Genomic DNA, 23,065 nt, shown 5'->3' on the forward strand with positions numbered 1-23,065 from the left:
GGCAAAACTGACACTAACAAGATAAAATGGTACAAAAAATGTATGTGCAGTATAGGCATTTCCCTCAGTGCGGCCACTTATCTTTGGAAAGATGCAGTTGTTAACTCCCACCTCTGTACAAAATATAGCCCATGCAGTTTCAAAGGCTTGAGGGGAGTAGAGACACCTTCACTTAAGGTGATCCAGGAGTTCTTGTATGCAGTGTCAGTGAGTAAAAGCTTGATGCGTTTTGTCGGTATAATAGACTTTCTCAAGAGCTGTATTTCCTATGGTGATTCTTGTTTATATACCTTGTAAATTGGTCACTGTCCTTTCCGGGACTTTCACATTTGCGTCCTCCTACGTATGACGTCACTGCGTGAGCGCACAGGCTTCCTCTCATATATAACAATTGGAACACAACCAGGCCCAGACTGGCCATTAGGCAAACCAGAATATGCCCGGCAAGCCACAATGGCCATGGGCCGACTATGGATATCAAAAGATTTCCCTGGCCAGCCCATGCTTTCCGAGCACCGGCCCTGCTGTGTGCCTGGATGGGCCGGTGGGCCCACAGGCACTTTACTGGGCCGCCGGCAGGGAAGAGTGTGGAGGACCCCGGGAGCTATTAGCTTGAAGCTCTGCCAGGTTCCTCTCACAGGGTCAGTGTTGACATGGTTACCATGGCAACGATCTAATCTCGTGAGAGTGAACGACAAGGGATTCCCCTCCATGTTCCTCCTCCCAGGCAAAATTGAGAAGGGAGGTGTGATATAGACTATATATATATATATATATATATATTTTTTTTTTTTAATAAAATAAAAAAATAATATAAATATATACATTACTTTATATACATAAATATAATATAAATACAAAAATATATACATTACTTTATTCTTCCCCCACTGCACCCCTCATACACACTGCACTCCAAACACACACACTAGCTGCGCGCTTCACAATCTGCATCCCTCACACACTGCACTGCACCCTAAACATAAACTAACTGTACTGTTCTCTCACACACACAGTAGCTACACCCTTTACACACAGTACCCCTTACACACAGTACCCCTCACACACACTGACTGCACCCATCTGTAGTGGCTCTGGTGCCTATTGTGTCCCTTTAACATTTTCAATACCAATACTACATACACATACGTACACTGTATTTATAAACCCGCCAGACAAGGGATATTGTATAACTTATAGTACTTTTCTCCTAATATTATAAGGAAAACACTTAACTTTGGTATTTTATACTGAACATTAGAGTTTGTTGTTAGAGGATCACTATATGGTCAGGAACACAAACAGGTATTTCTGACCCTATAGTGTTAAAACCACCATCTAGCCCCCCGGGTCCCTCATGCCTCCATAAATATAGCAAAGTCTTACTGTATTCAAGCCTGAAGCTGTAGATCTGCATGCTGTTTGCCTCAGAAAAACAAGCAGTCTGCTGACATCATCAGAAGTGGTAGCCAGATCCAATCACAGTGCTTCCCTACAGGATTGGCTGAGACTGACAAAGAGGCAGATCAGGGGCAGAGCCAGCATGATTCAAACAGTCATGGCCAATCAGCATCTCCTCATAGAGATTATTTGAATCAATGAATCTCTATGAGGAAAGTTCAGTGTTTGCATGCAGAGGGAAGAGATACTGAATGTTTGAATGCATTTTAGGCAGCCATGAACCAGGAAGGATCTCCAACAGCTATCTGAGGAGTGGCCAGTAAAGTTATGACTAGGCTGTTATGTAAACACTGCATTTTCTCTGAAAAGACAGTGTTTACAGCAAAAAGCCTGAAGGTAATGATTCTATTCACCAGAACAAATTCAATAAGCTGTCGTTTTTCTGGAAATAATACAATTGTTTGAAACCCTTTCTTCCCCCATCATGTTGCCTTGCCTGGCTGCCACTACTAACCAAGTTGAGAAGATCGTTGCAAATGATCCCAGTCAATCCAATATTTCCCCACGGGCCTAAAGAACATGCATGACAATTGCTGCTATGCGCCAATCAGCATCGCCTCATAGAAATGCATTGGTTCAGTGCAAACTAAGCGTTCAGTGTCCTCAAGCTGGGAGTGAAGATGCTGAATGCCAGTATAGCTCAGATGTTGCCTTTTCTCAGAAAAGGTAGTGGTGTTTACACTACTGAACATGCAGAGAAAGTCTCTTTGCACCACACTGACTACATTAAACTGTAGTGGTACTAAATGTAAAAAACAAAACTTTTTTTTTCTGCAACCTGGTGTTTTAAAATTAGCTCTCCGTTTTATAAACACTGCACTTTGCGCAGTCAGCATAAAGAAAAGGGAAGGATTGAAACAATGTTTCCATTTCTTCTCCTTCTTCTCCACAATGTTTGCCCTGGCTTTGCCATGTCTCAAATGGATTATGCTGTAATATACATTTAAAGTGCACCAGAGCACCTCATTTGATTAGATTTTCAGAGTTTTATTCCATGTAAATTCTAGAGAAATAACAGTTCCCCTTTAAAAGGCATATATGTAACTGGTCATTGTAATTTTAAATCAGAGTTGTTTTCTCACTGTTTATTAGGTATAAAGAGCTAACATATCAATGAAAAGTATAAATATAGGCTTTACGGTCAGCTAACAAAGGAGTTTGGGCAATATTTTAGTTTTAACACTAGGTTGAATACAATTTTCAGTTTAACACTGATTATAGATCTGCTTCATTACTCTGTAATACAATCATAGATAAGTGATGGTTATCCTTATGTCTGTGACCTGTTTTTCCCATTATGTTCATTCAGTCTGATGGCAAGCTTAGTATTGTGGGAAATGGTTCATAAACATCTGGCCTGCCAGTACTGCCATATATTATAGAAGTATTCTAGGCTGTCAAAACATTGTTTTCAAAATATTAGATATGGAATGAAACTCTACTAGTCAAATGATCACTACGATTGACTATTAAACAACAAAACAGAGAAATTACAATAAAAATAAACAGATTTACACTAAATCTGGAGACATGGATAAGAAATCATGGGCATGATTTCAAACAATAGCTTGATAAAAACAAAAAAGGTTAAAGTTGAACAAATATGCAAGTTGCTTGAAGTTTATGAATGTAAAATCTGCATTCATAGTCAGACTTGTTCAAAGGAAGAAAAGCTTGTCACAAAGCTGAATAGATGGTTCATGGTGAAGGAACTGTCCAGAAAGAAATGCTAGTTTGTGTGCATATTTGCAAGGAGCTGGTACCCGAATAGTTCCAGGCCAATTCCAGTATATGTGGCACAGCTTGAAAGTCAACCTGAAAGGGCATGAAAAGGAAAAGGAAGAAAAAAAAATAAAAGAAAAAGATATTAGTTGCAGAAATAAGAGTAATAAAAGATTAAACACGTGGTAACACAAAATATTACAGAAAAAAAAAAAGTTAAGTGGAACTACGTATATGGAAGCCATTCATTGCACATTCAATGAAATTTTTTTTTTCTTCATCTATATTTTTCATGCGATAAAAAGACAATCATACTTAGCCAAGCTAAAAGGTTACTGATACTTTAACCTGTCTATGTGCGTCAGTGCAGTTATCATGAAGCCATATGGTGGGTGAGGCGTGTGGTATCCATTATAACTTCTGGCTATGGGGGTCAAGTCCCAGTCTGTTCGCTTAAGGCTATTGAAGTAATGTGCTCCTTGTGGCGCACAGGTATTGAGCTGTGTTAGGCGTGTGGTGTGTTGTGGCGTTCCCCCAAGGAGCACCTTGTTTAATCTTGGCCTGCACCCGTGTTGGCACCCATCTGAAGCTGCGTGGCTAACTCCTGTAGTGGAAGTGCACTGTGGGCCTTGGGCAACTTTATAGTAGCGGTGACTGCTATGTGTAGTCGCAAGGTTGTTTAGTATCTATGTCGAGTATGCGTCTAGTTGGGTGGGAGCTGTGGGAGGGGCTATCTGCACCCGTAGGGCATAGGTCTAATGGTGGCAGATGAGACTTAAAGCACTACACTAAGAGAGGTTATAGAGCAACCGTGCTGGTAGTATCCTGTTACCTCAGGGCGAGAGTGCCACCGGAGCTGGGTGGTGGAACCCCAATAGGTCCCTATCACATCTTACTTGGTTGTTGCAACAGAATGATTAACCAAAAGTAAATAACAAATGCTGCTAAACATAATAGCTAAATTAACTTAGTAAAGGCCGAGAGCATTGGTTCAGGTCTTGATGACTCTGTGCGATCTGGGTATGTGTATGTGTGCTGTTAGTGTGTGGTGTGTGTGTTTGTAAGGGTCCTGTTCGTGTGTGCTGTGTGCTGTGTGAGGGTCCTGTTCGTGTCTGCTGTGTGTGAGGGTGTTTGTGAGGGTCCTGTTCGTGTGTGATCTGTGTGAGGGTGATTGTGTGGGTCCTGTGTGTGTGTCGTGTGTTTGTGAGGGTACTGTTTGTGCGTGAGGGTACTGTGTTTGTGAGGGTAGAGTGAGGAAGACAGAATGACCTATAAGATTAGGCAGAAAGAGGCTAAGCAAGTTATAAGAGCTTCCAAATCCCACACAGAAGAGAAAATAGCACAGTCAGTAAAAAAGGGGGACAAAACTTTTTTTAGATACATAAATGAGAAAAGAAAAGTAAAACAAGGATTAGTTAGATTAAAAACAAAAGAAGGAAGGTATGTAGATGAGGATAAAGGTCTAGCTGACTGCCTCAATGAATATTTTTGTTCGGTATTTACAGATGAAAATGAAGGAAAGGGACCTCTGTTAACAAAAAGGATAAATGAGTCATTTATTACACGTGAGTTTACAGAGGAAGAGGTTCTATTTCAACTCTCAAAAGTAAAGACAAATAAGTCAATGGGACCTGATGGAATACACCCAAAGCTATTAAAAGAGCTTAGTGGTGTACTAGCAAAACCATTAACAGATTTATTTAACCAATCATTGAAAACAGGAGTAGTCCCAGAAGATTGGAAGTTAGCGAATGTTGTGCCCATTCACAAGAAAGGTAATAGGGAGGAGTCGGGCAACTATAGGCCAGTAAGCCTTACTTCAGTAGTGGGGAAAGTGATGGAAACCATGTTAAAGGATAGGATTGTTGAACATCTAAAAACACATGGATTTCAAGACCAGAGACAACATGGGTTTACTTCAGGGAGATCATGCCAAACTAATCTTATTGATTTTTTTGATTGGGTAACTAAAATTATAGATCAGGGTGGTGCAGTAGACATTGCTTACTTAGATTTCAGTAAGGCTTTTGACACTGTTGCACATAGAAGGCTTATCAATAAACTACAATCTTTGAGTTTGGATTCGAATATTGTTGAATGGGTAAGGCAGTGGCTGAGTGACAGGCAACAGAGGGTTGTAGTCAATGGAGTATATTCGAAGCTTGGGCTTGTCACCAGTGGGGTACCTCAGGGATCTGTACTTGGACCCATTCTCTTTAATATTTTTATTAGTGATATTGCAGAAGGTCTTGATGGTAAGGTGTGTCTTTTTGCGGATGATACTAAGATATGTAACAGGGTTGATGTTCCAGGAGGGATAAGCCAAATGGAAAATGATTTAGGTAAACTAGAAAAATGGTCAGAGTTGTGGCAACTGACATTTAATGTGGATAAGTGCAAGATAATGCATCTTGGACGTAAAAACCCAAGGGTAGAGTACAAAATATTTGATAGAGTCCTAACCTCAACATCTGAGGAAAGGGATTTAGGGGTGATTATTTCTGATGACTTAAAGGTAGGCAGACAATGTAATAGAGCAGCAGGAAATGCTAGCAGAATGCTTGGTTGTATAGGGAGAGGTATTAGCAGTAGAAAGAGGGAAGTGCTCATGCCATTGTACAGAACACTGGTGAGACCTCACTTGGAGTACTGTACACAGTACTGGAGACCCTATCTTCAGAAGGATATTGATACCTTAGAGAGAGTTCAAAGAAGGGCTACTAAACTGGTTCATGGATTGCAGGATAAAACTTACCAGGAAAGGTTGAAGGATCTTAACATGTATAGCTTGGAGGAAAGACGAGACAGGGGGGATATGATAGAAACATTTAAATACATAAAGGGAATCAACACAGTAAAGGAGGAGACTATATTTAAAAGAAGAAAAACTACCACAACAAGAGGACATAGTCTTAAATTAGAGGGACAAAGGTTTAAAAATAATACCAGGAAGTATTACTTTACTGAGAGGGTAGTGGATGCATGGAATAGCCTTCCAGCTGAAGTGGTAGAGGTTAACACAGTAAAGGAGTTTAAGCATGCGTGGGATAGGCATAAGGCTATCCTAACTATAAGATAAGGCCAGGGACTAATGAAAGTATTTAGAAAACTGGGCAGACTAGATGGGCCGAATGGTTCTTATCTGCCGTCACATTCTATGTTTCTATGTTTCTATGTACTGTTTGTGCGTGAGGGTACTGTTTGTGCGTGAGGGTACTGTGTTTGTAAGGTGGCTGTTAGTGTGCTGTATGTTTGGAGGGATTGTGAGGGTGGAGCTGGGGGCAGATTAGTAAATATCTCCCCCCCCTTCTGACCTTATGTAAAGAGGGGGATCCTTGCTGCCATGTGCCACCCATGGTGGTCCAGTGGAGAGTGAACTCTAGCCTGCGGGGCTAGAGTTCACTCTCGCAAGATCTGAGTCTCGCAAGAGGAACCCGGCGGAGCTGCTGGCTAGAGCTCCCCGGGTCCTCTACTGCCTCCCTCCATGCTGTTGTGGGCCGGTGAGGGAGATCTTTGATCTCCCCATCGGCCCATAGAGGCTTAGAGCAGAGCCAGCGCTTGGATAGCGCCGGCTCTGCATGAGCCGACAGGGGAGATCCTGAGATCTCCCCTACTGGTCTCAATTCATACGTGTGCCGCGGGGATTAGGGTGTGCCCAGGCACATCCTGTGCGCACGCATATGCAAAGAATGGGTATCTTAAAAAGGATTCCACTTCCATGTCTGAGGAATAGTCTTTAGACCAACACAGATCTTGGTATCTGGGCCTTTTAAGTGAGTGACTGGCCTATTTAAACCCTGGGACAAGCTATTTGAAAAAGCCCATGATGTTTGGTGTAGAGGTAAAAGGCACTGCTGCTGCTGTCAGGCAGGCTATGCATAGGTGTTTTTTCCTTCTAAGGTCTCAGAATTACATGCTTCGCATTGCTACTTCTCAGGGAACTTCCCTTTTGATTTCAGTGATAATTTTGGTGGCAAATTTCAATTTAGTTTTAGTCATAGTCTTGATTACAAAAGCCGTTTTAGTCGTATTTTAGTAATCTGAATTGTTTTAGTCGACTAAATCAACAGTAGATTTTAGTCGACGCAACTATAATCTAATGGGCTTAGTTAAAGCCTCGGTCTCTTTTGCCCCTTCCCCAGCCCATCTATGTCCTCCCAGCCCACCTAGTTGTCTCTCTCCAAAGCTCTAGTCTACCTCTTTTGCCCATTCCACAGCCTCTTTGTGCAGTGTTAATTTTGGCTGCAAATTTAAATTTTGTTTTAGTCCTAGTCCTTTGACTATAAATATCATTTTAGTTGTAGTCGACAACATTTTTTGTTGACTAAAATCGTTAGTCGACAAATTTATTCCCCATTGAGCTATAATAAAAGTGAAATCTGAATATACACACTCTTTTGTCTTATATAATTGCCCTAAGAAACAACATACAAATAACTATATAGCTTATATATTGATCTTGGATTGTGACCTTTTGTCATAGACAGAGGAATCCGAATCCATATTGGACATCCAGAGGATTGAAAGTAGGTCCCAATGAAGGATCAGGAAAGAAAGGATGAGATAAATTATTTAAGGTATCACTTTAAATAATCTGTCTCTTTAATTCTTTTAGGATGCAGTTTTGTTGAAATTCAACAAATCTGCCAAATGGACTGTGGATGCAAACAAGGAAAGGCCAAGTAATTTACCTAGGACCTAAATCTGAACTTGGCAATTGAACAGACTTTGTGACGGCCTTAACACTACTGTGCACTAAAAACCCTGTAATTTCTTGCATGCGCCGCATTCAGACAACCTTCATTTGGTCCACATATGCACAGTATCGTGGACCAAACGCCAATTTTGGCATGCACATTCAGCTTATAAAAACTCAGACTGTTGAAGAGAAAACCTGCCCACTGTACTTTCCCAAAGCTGTGAAATCGGTGCTGAATGAAAGTGCAGTAAGACAGCAAATGAGGAAGTGAAACTGGTGAAGACCAAATGAGTGAGATACGATAAAGTTATACAGAGCAACTGAAGAACATTAGATGGTCAGACAGAGGTGAATATGAGGTTAAACAAAGTAAAAAAGAAACAGAGGGTGAGGGGACCTGGAGCTCTATTCACTAAAAAGTTTGTTGTTTTGAACTGACAATTTACATGCAAAAATGAAGCTGAAATATAAAAAATGTTTTGGATGATTTGGAGAATCTTTTTCAACTCATTTGATAGGTCTACATTTTATCAGGCAGTTGCCCGTGTCCCCCAATTCACTAACTGGCAAGTAAATAATTCCCTAATAAAGACCAATGATGGAGAAAGGAAGGCTAGAGAACAACAGGGCAAATGAGGCGTAGGGAAGTGGAGTCCCATGAAGTACAACATGTAGTTGTAGGTTTAGGATCCAGTGATCATCAGTCAGTGTGGTTTAATATAAGAACGGTGACTGAGTCACCACACAAAAAAAAAAGTTTTAGACTTGAGAAAAACAGACTTTTATAAAATTAGAATATGTGTAAAGGAGTCATTATCAGACTGGAGCAATTTAAATGGAGTCCAAGAGAAATGGGATTATTTAAAAGTTGCACTACTGAAGGCAACAGAAAATTGCATTAGGCTTGTCAGTAAAAGCAAAAAATTCAAGAAACCACTGTGGTACTCCGCAGATATGGCCAAAATAGTAAAAAACTAAAAGTTAGCGATTAGTAATTATAAAAAAAACCAGAGTGAGGAAGACCGAATGATCTATAACAGGGGTAGGCAACCTTTTAGTAGCACTGTGCCAATACAGGATTGTGATGTCCCGTAGCGTGCCGGTCCTATTTTTTTAAATTGCGGTCTGTATGCTGCCGTTTTCTGCTTGTGTTATTTATACTGTAATTGCTATTTATCTTTATATTTGTGCATATATGAGCTATTATATTGTATATGTTCAGGAGTAGTTTATGGTATCATGTATGATACATATCAATGTGGGCTGTGTATGGGGGCTGCTTGTGGAATTGTCAGTGTGGATGGATATGTCACATTGTGTGTTTGGTAGTGTGTGGGGCTGTTTGGGGTAATGCATCTGAGAGGCTGCATGTGGGGTTGTGTGCATGTATATGGATTGTTAGCGGGTTACGTTTGTGCGGATTGTGTGTATGTTTGTTTGTGGGCTGTTCATATTATTTGTATGAGGGGAGGGTTATTGTGCATTTCTGTGTATATCTAGCAGTGTGGGTGGCTTCCCTGGGTTCCAGTAAGGGGCAAGACTGGCCAGGTACAGGTCAAGGACAGGAGCTGCAACAGCAGCTGCGGGCTGCTCTACTACAGTGTGGATTCCCATTTACAAGCGTTGGGAGGAAGTGATATGAGATAGTTATCTGAGATCACTTCCTCTACGTGCTGCAATGCATACATTGAGGATTGTCCTTCACCACCTTTTTGTATTAGCAGATATCTGAAGTTTCACTGGGACTCCTGATAGGCCAGAGCCTGTTTGGCTCTAGCAGCCTTGAGTGCCGTGCAAAGACACCTTGAGTGCCGTGCATGGCACTAGTGCCGTAGGTTGCCTACCCCTGATCTATAAGATTAGGCAGAAAGAGGCTAAGCAAGTTATAAGAGCTTCCAAATCACACACAGAAGAGAAAATAGCACAGTCAGTAAAAAAGGGGGACAAATCTTTTTTTAGATACATAAATGAGAAAATAAAAGTAAAACAAGGATTAGTTACCGTATATACTCGAGTATAAGCCGACCCGAATATAAGCCGAGGCCCCTAATTTTATCCCAAAAAACTGGGAAAACTTATTGACTCGAGTATAAGACTAGGGTGGGAAATGCAGCAGCTACTGGTAAATTTCTAAATAAAATTAGATCCTAAAAAAAATATATTATTTGAATATTTATTTACAGTGTGTGTATAATGAATGCAGTGTGTGCGTATGTGTGTGTGTATGAGTGCAGCGTGTGTGTATGAGTGCAGTGTGTGTATGAATGCAGTGTGTGTGTGTGTGAATGCAGTGTGTGCAGGGCCGGTGCAAGGATATTTGCCGCCGAAGGCAAAAAAAATGTTGCCGCCCCCTCCCCCCCCCATATGTCCTGACTTCCCCTCCTCCTCCCTCAGTGGTCCTTACCTCCCCACCCCCGTGTTCCTTCACCCCCCCCCAGTGGTCCTGACTCACCCCTCCCCTAGTGGTCCTTACCCTCCCCTCCCCTAGTGGTCCTTACTTCCCCCTCCCCTCCCATAGTGGTCCTTACTTCCCCCTCCCCTCCCATAGTGGTCCTTATCCCACCCCCTCCCATAGCGGTCCTTATACCCCCCCTCCCTCCCATAGCGGTCCTTATCCCCCCTCCCTCCCATAGTGGTCCTTATACCCCCCCTCCCTCCCATAGTGGTCCTTATACCCCCCTCCCTCCCATAGTGGTCCTTATACCCCCCTCCCTCCCATAGTGGTCCTTATACCCCCTTTTTTTTGTTATTATTAATTTTTTTTTTATTCTTCTTATTTTTTTTATTATTTCTTATTTTATTTATATATATATTTTTTTCGTCCCCCCTCCCTGCTTGATATATGGCAGGGAGGGGGGCTCTCCTTCCCTGGTGGTCCAGTGGCAGTTCAGTGGGGGGGAGAGGGGGGCTGGCAGAGCTGTCACTTACCTGTTCTGCAGCTCCTGTCAGCTCTCTCCTCCTCTGCGCCGTCCGTTCTGCTCTTCTGTCAGCTTACACGGTAAGTCTCTTACACTGGGAGCTGACCGAGGTGCTGAACGGACGGCGCGGAGGAGGAGAGAGCTGACAGGAGCTGCAGAACAGGTAAGTTACAGCTCTGCCAGCCCCCTCTCCCCCCAGTCTGTATTATGGCAATGCAAATTGCCATAATACAGACTATGACTCGAGTATAAGCCGAGTTGGGGTTTTTCAGCCCAAAAAATGGGCTGAAAAACTCGGCTTATACTCGAGTATATACGGTAGATTAAAAACAAAAGAAGGAAGGCATGTAGAAGAGGATAAAGGTCTAGCTGACTGCCTCAGTGAATATTTTTGTTTGGTATTTACAGATGAAAATCAAGGAAAGGGACCTCAGTTAAGAAAAAAGATAAATGAGTCATTTATTACACGTGAGTTTACAGAGGAAGAGGTTCTATTTCAACTCTCAAAAGTAAAGACAAATAAGTCAAAGAGACCTGATGGAATACACCCAAATCTATTAAAAGAGCTTAGTGGTGTACTAGCAAAACCATTAACAGATTTATTTAACCAGTCATTGATAACAGGAGTAGTCCCAGAAGATTGGAAATTGGCGAATGTTGTGCCCATTCACAAGAAAGGTAATAGGGAGGAGTCGGGCAACTATAGGCCAGTAAGCCTTACTTCAGTAGTAGGGAAAGTGATGGAAACCATGTTAAAGTATAGGATTGTTGAACATCTAAAAACACATGGATTTCAAGATCAGAGACAACATGGGTTTACTTCAGGAAGAGCATGCCAAACTAATCTTACTGATTTTTTTTGATTGGGTAACTACAATTATAGATCAGGGTGGTGCAGTAGACATTGCTTACCTAGATTTCAGTAAGGCGTTTGACACTATTGCACATAGAAGGCTTATCAATAAACTGCAATATTTAAGTTTGGATTCCAATATTGTTGAATGGGTAAGGCAGTGGCTGAGTGACAGGCAACAGAGGGTTGTAGTCAATGAAGTATATTCGAAGCTTGGGCTTGTCACCAGTGGGGTACCTCAGGGATCTGTACTTGGACCCATTCTCTTTAATATTTTTATTAGTGATATTGCAGAAGGTCTTGATGGTAAGCTATGTATTTTTGCTGATGATACTAAGATATGTAACAGGGTTGATGTTCCAGGAGGGATAAACCAAATGGCAAATGATTTAGGTAAACTAGAAAAATGGTCAGAGTTGTGGCAACTGACATTCAATGTGGATAAGTGCAAGATAATGCATCTTGGACGTAAAAACCCATATTTAAGAATATTTGATAGAGTCCTTACCTCAACATCTGAGGAAAGGGATTTAGGGGTGATTATTTCTGATGACTTAAAGGTAGGCAGACAATGTAATAGAGCAGCAGGAAATGCAAGCAGAATGCTTGGTTGTATATGGAGAGGTATTGGCAGCAGAAAGAGGGAAGTGCTCATGATATTGTACAGAACACTGGGGAGACCTCACTTGGAGTATTGTACACAGTACTGGAGACCGTATCTTCAGAAGGATATTGATACCTTAGAGAGAGTTCAGAGAAGGGCTACTAAACTGGTTCATGGATTACACTTACCAGGAAAGGTTAAAGGATCTTAACATGTATAGCTTGGAGGAAAGACGAGACAGGGGGGATATGATAGAAACCTTTAAATACATAAAAGGAATCAACACAGTAAAGGGGGAGACCATATTTAAAAGAAGAAAAACTACCACAACAAGAGGACATAGGCTTAAATTAGAGGGACAAAGATTTAAAAATAATATCAGGAAGAATTACTTTACTGAGAGGGTAGTGGATGCATGCCTTCCAGCTGAAGTGGTAGAGGTTAACACAGTAAAGGAGTTTAAGCATGCGTGGGATAGGCATAAGGCTATCCTAACTATAAGATAAGGCCAGGGACTAATGAAAGTATTTAGAAAATTGGGCAGACTAGATGGGCCAAATGGTTCTTATCTGCCGTCACATTCTATGTTTCTATGTACCAAAACCTGTAATGTGTAGATTTCCAGATAAACTTAAAAAATACTGCACTGGACAAAAATATGTACAATGATGTGTCAGTTTCGTTATATTTCATTCTCAGAAATAATGACAGTGAAAATTTCTGCTGCCTTTAGTTTTCCACTATTAATCCTACCTGATATATATGTGTTTTCAACCAACAAAAGTAAATTTTTATATACATAATTCTACTGTACTCAGCAATGTAGTGATAGGATAATACTTAAAGACATAAGGGTCTTGCAGTGGAAAATCAATTTTAAGTCCTGGCTAATATTATAGGCATTTTAAGCCCTGTGCTATCAAACAACTTTTTTAGGGTCTTAAATATAATATAGAACAGGTTTGGGTGAATGACATGAAAAAAGAGGAATTCATAGATTATCAAGAGGAAGTCAAAAATGGGTAATAGTCATATACATTGAGTGCCCTAAACACAAAATGGACAACGCCATACATACAAATCTGTTTATTGGAAGCATGTTTTTCACTTACCTTTGTAAGTGGTCAGGGCTCAGATTAGCGGTGTTAAGTACACATATGTAGTGTGTGGGGATCCCACATCCTTGTCTCACGTGGTGGGAAAGCAAGAAGAAATCAATGCTACAGAGAAGAGATACAGGGTGAGATATAATTTCAAAAATAAAACCAAAAATAAAACCAGTTGATGAAAACAAGATATAGAAAATAGGTCTTGTATGTAACGAACAACACGGCAAAACATGCATATATGGACTGGGTAGACAAACTGAATTCACTTCCACATTAAAAGGACTCTATAGGCTTTAACACAATTGTGTTCAATGAAGCAGTTTTGTTTGTATAGATCATGCCCCTCTAGTATCACTGCTTAACTCTTTGCCATTTAGTAAAATCACTTGTGTTTCTGTCCGTGCAGTCACAGCCACCTTCTCTGGCTGTGGCGGATACAACCAGCATGAAAAATTTGATTCATTCTTAACCCCTTAAGGACACATGACATGTGTGACATGTCATTATTCCCTTTTATTCCAGAAGTTTGGTCCTTAAGGGGTTAAAGGACCACTCTAGGCACCCAGACCACTTCAGCTTAATGAGGTGGTCTGGGTGCCAGGTCCAGCTAGCTTTTACCCTTTTTTTTTTTATAAACATAGCAGTTTCAGAGAAACTGCTATGTTTATACTGAGGGTTAAGCCAGCCTCCAGAGCCTCTAGTGGCTGTCTCATTGACAGCCGCTAGAGGTGCTTGCGTGCTTCTCACTGTGAAAATCACAGTGAGAGCTTGCAAGCGTCCATAGGAAAGCATTATGAATGCTTTCCTATGCGACCGGCTGAATGCGAGCGCGGCTCCTGCTGCGCATGCGCATTCAGCCGATGACGTCGCGAGGAAGAAGAGGAGGAGGAAAGCTCCCCGCCCGGCGCTGGAGAAAGAGGTAAGTTTAACCCCTTCCTCCCCCCAGAGCCCGGCGGGAGTGGGTCCCTGAGGGTGGGGGCACCCTCAGGGCACTCTAGTGCCAGGAAAACGAGTATGTTTTCCTGGCACTAGAGTGGTCCTTTAATCCGATCTCAACTTACTTTAAGTAACTCTGTAAATTAAACTGTTATCACAGAAGTCTCCTGCAGGCTATTAACAGAGCAGTAGATAAGAAATTCAAAATGTAACCCACTGTGCAATAAAGGAAGTGTAAACATTAGATCTCTCTTTACAGGAAGTGTGCAAGTCACATGCAGGGAGGTGTATAAACAATATGGGCTGCATAAGCAAAGTGATTTAAAGTCTAAATGGCAGATAATTGAGCAGTGAGATTGCAGAGTAATAATCTATACACCAAAATTACATTATTACAGTTGCATTGGTGTCTATAGTATACCTTTAATAACTTTTTTAGCACCAGGCTGCAGGAGCCTGTTTGTAGTATGGATGTACTGTGAAAGCTGTATAAAATTATGTGAATTATGCAGAAACTCACTGGTCACGGTTTGTCACTGTATGATCCAGGATCGTCCCTGGGGCAGGAGTTAGAAACTCTCCAGTGCATGTAGAGTACATATTGGTGCTAATCCTTTTCTGTACTATGATGAACACCATGCGAGGAGAGTAATTCTGAAAAGTTTCAAAACATTTCTGCAGCTGTGGAATCTCGTAATTCTCAACTGTACTAATTTGCCCATCTGACACTCCATCTCGGTACACCACAATCTTTTCTGGTAGATGGTGATTCACCTGCAAAACAAAGGAAAGAAAAAAAAACACCACAGTACTATATGGTATTGCAAAATGGATGAAAGCAGCCAAGAAACACGTCACTATATGTATATTATTCACTATGCTAAGAAATCCAAACCTCAAATATTCCTCTCACCTCATAGAACTTCTGCAAGGCAGCCACTAGACAAAGTTTCAAACTGTCCATGATCTCTTGATGGGGAAGTTGGAAGACTACACGGGAGTACCATTGGGAATGGTTGCTGAGCAACAAGAAAGGACATAAGGTGGATCAAGGAATACATTTCTACAGAAACAGACTATTATTTTGAGATTAATATAAAAGTTGCCAAGAAGCACAGATACAAGCTGGAACTCCCTTAGATGTTAGTGAACACATGCAGTACTGATATAAATGTTGATTATGTTTGAACAATTTGAGTAAGGAAACTAATATATATAAAATATGGGTTTATAATTTGTTTACAATTAGAAAAGCTAGGTGAATCAATTACCCCTTGAATAATTTTGGGTATATTCAACTAAATTAGTAGATTTTTTTTTTCAATCTGGCAAAATAAAGAATAATTAGTAATTGTGTCACTAAATGTTTGATCATCTTCCACATTATTCCAACTAATTGCTCCTTTCATCCAATCAGTATGTATCTGGAATCAATTGGGTAACTTTTCTGTGCAAATGGTCTGGAACTATGACCAGTATAGTTCTATCTGTTGATTATTGCATGCATGTGACTATTTCACAGTATTTGCTCATTTAGAACACACTCACAATGTTATTTTTATTTGCCATTTTGCCCAGCATTAATAATCAGCAGCCCACTCTCTCACATTATTCTATGGCATTTTATGCACACTGTTGCTCTGGGACAAAGACTTTACCAAGGGGTAAATAACTCACTGGTTGATGCTCGCCACAAATCCTAGGACAGAGCGCATGCCCTTACTGGGGTCATGATATACATCCATACCAATTACCATCAGGTGTTTCTAGGTGTAAAAAATAAAAGAAAGAGGCAGGTAATAATTAATAGGAATCAAGAGACAGAACAAATGCAGATACTAAGCACTTTCATATTCAGTCCAACCATTGTATAAAACCTAATATACTCTTTTTACTGTATTCTGTATCCTTTAACTTGTTTGTACAAACAGGTAATTTAAATACCTGCCAGTATTCACACACTTTACCTATCTAGAAACACACTTTACAATCTAGAAATCATACAAACATGTAGACAATTCACAAAGTGCATATAAAAAATAAAACATTACACCATTCAACATTTCCAATTACAATATTACTAAAGTGAGAACATGATAACACTTATCACACAAGGCAGAAAATTTCCATTAAACTGCATTACAAGTCTAATAAAACAGATCAATTCTGGTGTAGCAATATCTCTGGTCAAATTATAAAAAAGGGCAAACTGACAACAGCATTTTACCTGTCAATACACATTAAAAAAAAAAAACAAAAAAAAAAAAACACATTTAACCTCCATTATGAAAAAGAGTAGAGCTGGGTTTAAACACTGTAATAATCCCAGGCATAAAACAAACTTATTCTTACTGGCCATTATTTTTTTTTATCTGTGCGGTCAAGTCCACTGAGAATGCATTTAATTTGGGACACTGCATCTCCCAACAGGTAAGGTAGAACCAACCATAAAAAGCCTTGTTGAGACCTCCTCCATCCTACTGCTCAGACAGGTCATTCCACAGTTAGCTGTTCAGCTACAGTCATGGGAAAAATAAAGTATGACATCTTCATTTTGGCTTTATTTTTGTTAAAACAAGACATGGTGTAATATGGCATGTGCTGTTGTTCATGTGAGGTTGTATCTACCTAATTTTAAGACCTGCAGAGGAACAGATGATTGTTAATATGTCCTGATATGTAAAATGTGTCTGTGGATGTGTAACTGCTGTGCTGCTCACATGGGAAGGCAGGGGCCTAATATGAGTGATGTAGTGCAAGGATATGTATCTTTACAAGGGGTAATTGCACTTCCCTTAGAAGCGTTTCCATAATATCTGAGCATCCTCATCACATTCAGGGTATAAAGAAGCCTCTGTCTCGGCTCCCCGCGATTCTGCCAGCGTGGCCGCACTGAAACACAGTGGCCACTGCGACAGAAAAATCTCAGTTACCCTGGTTGCGGCAAACCGCTGCCCGACCTCCTCCTATTCCCCAGCGAGTACGGCATTCCTAGAAACTCTGGCTGTTGTGGTTCCGGTTTTATTACCTACCACCGCCCACTTCAAAGAAGGCGCCAACGTGCGTGCGACGTCACGTAATAGACACGCACGCACGTTTTGGGGTCAGAGACAACCAATTACACCCTAAGGAGGGTTATTTAAACCCAAATTACCTGTCAGTGCCCTGTCGTGGTTTCCACTAGCTAGTCATCCGAGAGTGTGTTCTTGATTGGGTTTTTCTGGCATTTGACTTTGGCTTAGTTTTGACTTCCCTAAATTCTGGTTTCCTTGACTTCTGGCTTTTCTCATCGTTGTGTCCCTTACCTCGGCAAGTATTTGGACTATTCTCAGGTACGTCAAGTCTGGCCATTCTAAGGTCCGGTTAGACGTTATCATAAGTCCTAGGTGTGATACTATTCTGCGTGCTGGGTCTACTATAATCCTAACAGCCTCACCTTGGAACTGTCAAGCTTTGGAAAAAAGAAAGAAACCACGATCTCCTAACGATTTGTGGAAGTGGAAACAACAAAAAGGTATACACTTCATATTAGGCAGCCACAACATTAAAAACAGCTGCCTAATATGATGCTGCCAAAACTGCTCAGACGCGTCACGTGGTATCTGGCGCCAAGACATAAGCAGCATGTGCTTTAAGTCCTGCAAGTTGCGAAGTAGGGACTCCATGAATCAGATTTGTTGTTCAAGCACATTCCACAGATGCTCCATCAGATTGCTATCTGGGTTATTTGGAGGCCAAAGCAACACAGTGAACTCTTTGTCAGGTTCCTCAAACCATTCCTGAACAATTTTTTCTGGGTTCATTATCCTGCTTAGAGAGGCCACAGACATCAGGGATCACCATTGCCATGAAGAAGTGTATGTAGTCTAAACAATCACTAGCCAGATTGTACGTGTCAAAGTAACATCCACATAAATGTCAGGACCCAAGGTTCCTCCAGCAGAAAATTGCAGAGTGTAACACTGCCTCCACCAGCCTGCCTTCTTCCCCAACGCATCCTGCAGCTATCTCTTCTTCAGTTAATCGACGTACATGAACCCGGCCATTCACCTGATGTAAAGGAAAACGTGATTATCAGACCAGACAATCTTCTTCCATTGCTCTATGATCCAGTTCTGATGCTCAAGATCCCATTTGAAGACACTTTTGGCGGTGGACATGGGTCATCATGGGCACTCTGACTGATTTCTGGCTACTCAGCCCCATCTGCAGCAAACTGTGATGCAGTGTGTGCAAGCAATAGGATTTTCAGCAATTTGAGCTACAGTAGCTATTCTGTATGATCGGACCAGATAGGGGGAAGATCTAGTGCCAGGAAAACAAGTCTGCATATTTTCTCTTTAACAACTCTGACTGATAGCCTCACCTAGAAAGGAAGACTACATCTCCTGAGCTCACTGCACTCTGTTCCAAGGTGCTGGTGTCTGTTGTCACCACAGACCAGGTTAAACTAAAATTAGCAATCCTGGGTCAGAAAGATGTGGATATTCTACTTGTGGAAATTAGATTTGGCAAGAGAGTCCCTGTTACACTAACTAAGAAAGGACAATTATAAGGACTAAAGGTGAAACTTAGCAAAGTGTACAGCGTCTATGAACACTATAATGAGATCTAGAAAATCCATAAAATATTCCACAGTGGACTATGTGACGAGGAAAAGTAAAGATGCACAAAACTTTTCCAGATAGACATTCATGAGGAAGACCATCCTAGAGGCTTCATCCAGAACTGAAAAAAAAAAGGTGATCCTGATCTTGGGATCTTGTTAATTTCTGGGCAGGAATACGCACCAGTTATTGTCATGCATGAGTGATACAGACAGGTCCGGATGAAGCGCACTTAACTTGTAAGATTTAGGCTGGTGTAGGCCTACACCATCAGGTCCCGGATTTAAAAAAAAACAAAAAAAAACAAAAAAACACAATATATTTTTGAACTATATGCCTGCTGGCAGTGTTAAAAACCCTTGGCGGTGCAAGGATTAAAATCATATGGTGGCTGGGCAAAACATGCTTGGAGGCATATCTACCACCTTGTTAAAACTAGCGACTGGGCAGCCTTTGCGTCCACCCCATGCACTGACCCTTGGCACTGTGTAGTGGCTATATAATAAAATAAACGCATTGTCAACTTATTCATTTACTCTTACTGTACTAACAAAAATGCCTAAATACTGGTTTGTTCTGAGACAGAAACGCATATTTACCTAATCCAGACACTCTAGACACAAGGACATCAAAACCAGAGCCAAAACAAATTGTTACCTAAAAAGTGTAGCATCAAAAGCCTCGACATGAGACCCTGGCTGACAGACCAGTTATTAAGCCACAAGGTCCTGCATATGAGGATCTAGAGAGCTGAGTCTCTTTTAGAAAATCTCAGAATGCCCTTGCACATAGGAAAAAGCAATCTTGAGAAATTGCACCTTCTGTGAAGTTCCTCAGGGGAGACTCGGTCAACTACAAATGCTACCAGCTGTAATTTGTAGAAGACACCTGTGTTAGGCCAACAGTTTTATGTAAAAAAGGATTTGCATTCAGATCGCTTGTCCATAGAATAATGGTTTTCTTAATGAAAGGAGAAATCTGGCAGTAATCCGTAGGTACTGATTCCCACATGTTTGCCTCTTTAGGGGTAATCAAAGCACAAAGGAGTCAAAATACAGATTGTAATAATACTGTAATAATACTGAAGGACACCAGTATGTGTCAGTCCACTGAGGAAGCCTGAACGAACCCCTTAAGAATGGCGTGCGTACTATGCCGTCCTTGAAAGGCTGGCTCTAAACGCCGGAGGGCGGCATAGTACGCCCAGCCGTACTTCCACCATACTGGACCCCTGTACTCATCTGGACAGGCGATCCGGGTCCCGGGGGACTGCCCGAGACCCCAGCAGTCCCCATGTAGCAGCTCCAGGGCCATGTGATCCCAATGATAACATGACCGGAGTAGAAGTCTATGGATCTGCCTGCAGGGGGACTGCAAAAAAATAAAATAAAAAAATTATTAAAACAATCAAATATATTATAAATCTATGATATATTTCAAAAAAATTAAAGCATTTTAGAATATATTATACATATATAATGCATATATGATTGAAATCTAAGTGTACTTTGAGATAATATATAGAAATTAAAAGTGTGTGTATATATATATATATATATATATATATATATATATATATATATATACACACATATATATATATATATATATATATATATATATATATATATATATATACACACACACACACACACACATATACGTACTATATGTATATGTGTGTGTCTATATACTGTGTTCCTTGTCTGAAGGTAGCACGGTCCTCTAGGGTAAACAACAGGCACAGTCCTTTTATTTGCATATATTCCAGGCACTCGTCTGAGCACTGGCTCACTTATAATATCCCTCTCTATCAGGGTTAAACCAACAAAACTTATCGTTGGGTTTCACAAACCTTATTAGTAACACTTAGTGTTAGCGGTCAAACCGGCAGCCATTACATTATTCACAGCTAACTGGACCTTCATCAGGTGTTCTTCCCAGTCCATCCTGTGAATTACCACATCACCAAGGTAGGCAGCTGCATACTCTCTGTGGGACCAGAGTATCCCATTCATCATATGCGGAAAGGGGGCCGGTGCACTATGCAACCTGAATGGCAGTACTTGATGCCATAACCCCTCTGGAGTAGAAAACACTGTCCTACCCTTTGCTTTCTCTGTCAGGGGAACCTGCCAATACCCTTTCATCAGGTCCAAGGTACTCAGATACCTGGCCTTACTTATTCGCTCTTACGTTTGAGCTACATGTACTATAGGGTATTTAACATTTACAACCTCTGTAACAAACTCGACCTCTGCCGTGGGGTATGTGCGGGTGTCACCATGTGTACACACAATATTAATAATTTGTCTTGTATCACATTTCTCTGGCTGGAGCAGAACAATTTTCATCAAAGTAACCTCACTCCCTGAATCAATTAGTGCTTGTACACAATTCCCTTCCACCATCAACACTTTTAACTGTGCTGTAACACCACCACCAGTCACCATACACATCTTTAAGCAAGTCAATACAATCCTATGCAGAGCCCTTGTTACTATGTCACGTTGTATTGTCTCTTCACTCTCAGGACAGTTATATGTAATATGTCCTTGCATGTGACAGTTGAAGCAGTTTTTCTCAGTCTGGTCTCGTAGCCAAAATGGGACTTTTAGGTACGTTCTACCATCATAGTTATATTGTCCCAGGCTCAGTATCAGGTTTTGTCCTTTCTTTCCAGTTTCCCCGCTTATCTGGTTGCTAGCGGATCTAGGCGGAGGATCAATACGATGTGGCTCCTTAGCAGCCAAGTTCCCCTCAATCATCATCTGCTTCCACATCCACAGCAGCTTCTGGTTGGATAATTTCTCAATGTTTGAGTTACTTTCCAACGCAAACTTTACAAAGGCTTTGCGTGTAACTAACTTTTTTATATCACTTATACATCCAATTCCTTCACGAGCTGAATTTGCCAGGTGCTCAACCTCTTCAAGACCTGGTTCTGTCACCAGCTCATCCTCCACTGGAACAAGTCCCTCCCCGTGAAGGGCTCCACAACATCCTCCATCAGTTCTGCGAATTCCTGGGAGCCTTCCTTGCTCCATACGGGTAATGCTACAGGTCTCATCTCTATATCCTCAGGGGGTTTGCCAGGGAGGCTGTCTAGAGCAACCTCCTCCTGCATGAATGCAGCCTTTGATCTCAGCTCCATCCCATCATACTTGGCCTGGCCTGGTATGGAGCGCTGTTCTTGTGCCAAAGACCCAGACTCCCGGCTTAGCTCATCTTTCCTTTGCCTGGTTTCCTCCTGGTGGCCACCTCTCAATGTCAGCAATGCTTTCCTCTGGGCTGTCTGGCGGTCTCCCTGCTCTCTTGGGGGTTTCCAGAGACACAGTCATGGCCTCTCACTGGGTCAGGACAGCTCCGGTATCAAACAGCCGTTCAGGCATTCCGAGTCCTGCCTTTAATTCCATGACTGTGTTCCCAGAATCTGGCAGCTGTTCCAGGTAGTCAGTGCGCCCAGGCCTTGCGGTAGTCTTTGCCAGCAGTTCCAGTTCTACGGCTCCTGAACAATCATTCAAAGTCTTTGCAGCAATACCGGATGTCTCTGAAATTTAAATTGAATTCTGCTACGCCAATGTCACCTACTTTGTAACTTTCGCCTTGGTCTGGCTTAGCTGCGGACGTGCCCATCTGATCATCACAGCTTGGTTCTGTAACTGTCGCTCTCTCTTGGCTTAGATCAGAAGCGGCTACTTTGCCCATCTTATTTTGACTTTGTTTTGCCACTACTTCTCTGCCTTGCTTTTCTCTGCCAAACTGTCCAACAGCTGGTTGACATTTTTGGGTAGCCTCTGCTACTAAACAGTGCAGAGCATTTTTTCTTTTTAGCTAAACTGGGGTGCTTTGCTTCTCTCTATTAAGCTCAGCTCCTTCGTTGTTGTCTTCTCTGACTCCCCAAGTCAGTCTGCTTTTCATGCCTTTAACTTGTTCACTTGGGTGAACATCAGCGGCTTCTGCTTCACTTTTTATTACACAAACCGGCTTGACACTGCTGGCCTCAGCCACAGTTTTTTGTTCTCCTTTTGTTGCCTTGGGAAGATTTATCAGCACCTTTCTGTTTTCTAATGTCTTTCCAGCATTCTCTAGAAACATGCAAGATTCAGCTTCTGAGCGTGAAAATATTTTTATTTCTGACTCTTTTTCCAAGCCC

General features: G+C 41.4%; 1 protein-coding gene across 1 annotated transcript in view; it reads right to left on the bottom strand.

Moving 5' to 3' along the window:
- Positions 1–2,546: 2,546 nt before the first annotated feature.
- The window catches only part of PIWIL2 (piwi like RNA-mediated gene silencing 2), a 198,569-nt gene continuing 178,050 nt past the window's right edge, over positions 2,547–23,065 (bottom strand). Inside the window, exons 15-19 of the mRNA XM_063446248.1 lie at positions 15,980–16,068; positions 15,216–15,321; positions 14,823–15,076; positions 13,370–13,477; positions 2,547–3,276 (exon numbers count right to left, since the gene is read on the bottom strand). Of these exons, the coding sequence (XP_063302318.1) occupies positions 3,120–3,276; positions 13,370–13,477; positions 14,823–15,076; positions 15,216–15,321; positions 15,980–16,068 (714 nt within the window). The 3' untranslated portion in view covers positions 2,547–3,119. The remainder of the gene's footprint in view (positions 3,277–13,369; positions 13,478–14,822; positions 15,077–15,215; positions 15,322–15,979; positions 16,069–23,065) is intronic.

Source organism: Pelobates fuscus, chromosome 3 (genome assembly GCF_036172605.1).
Source record: "Pelobates fuscus isolate aPelFus1 chromosome 3, aPelFus1.pri, whole genome shotgun sequence".
Taxonomy (NCBI): domain Eukaryota; kingdom Metazoa; phylum Chordata; class Amphibia; order Anura; family Pelobatidae; genus Pelobates; species Pelobates fuscus.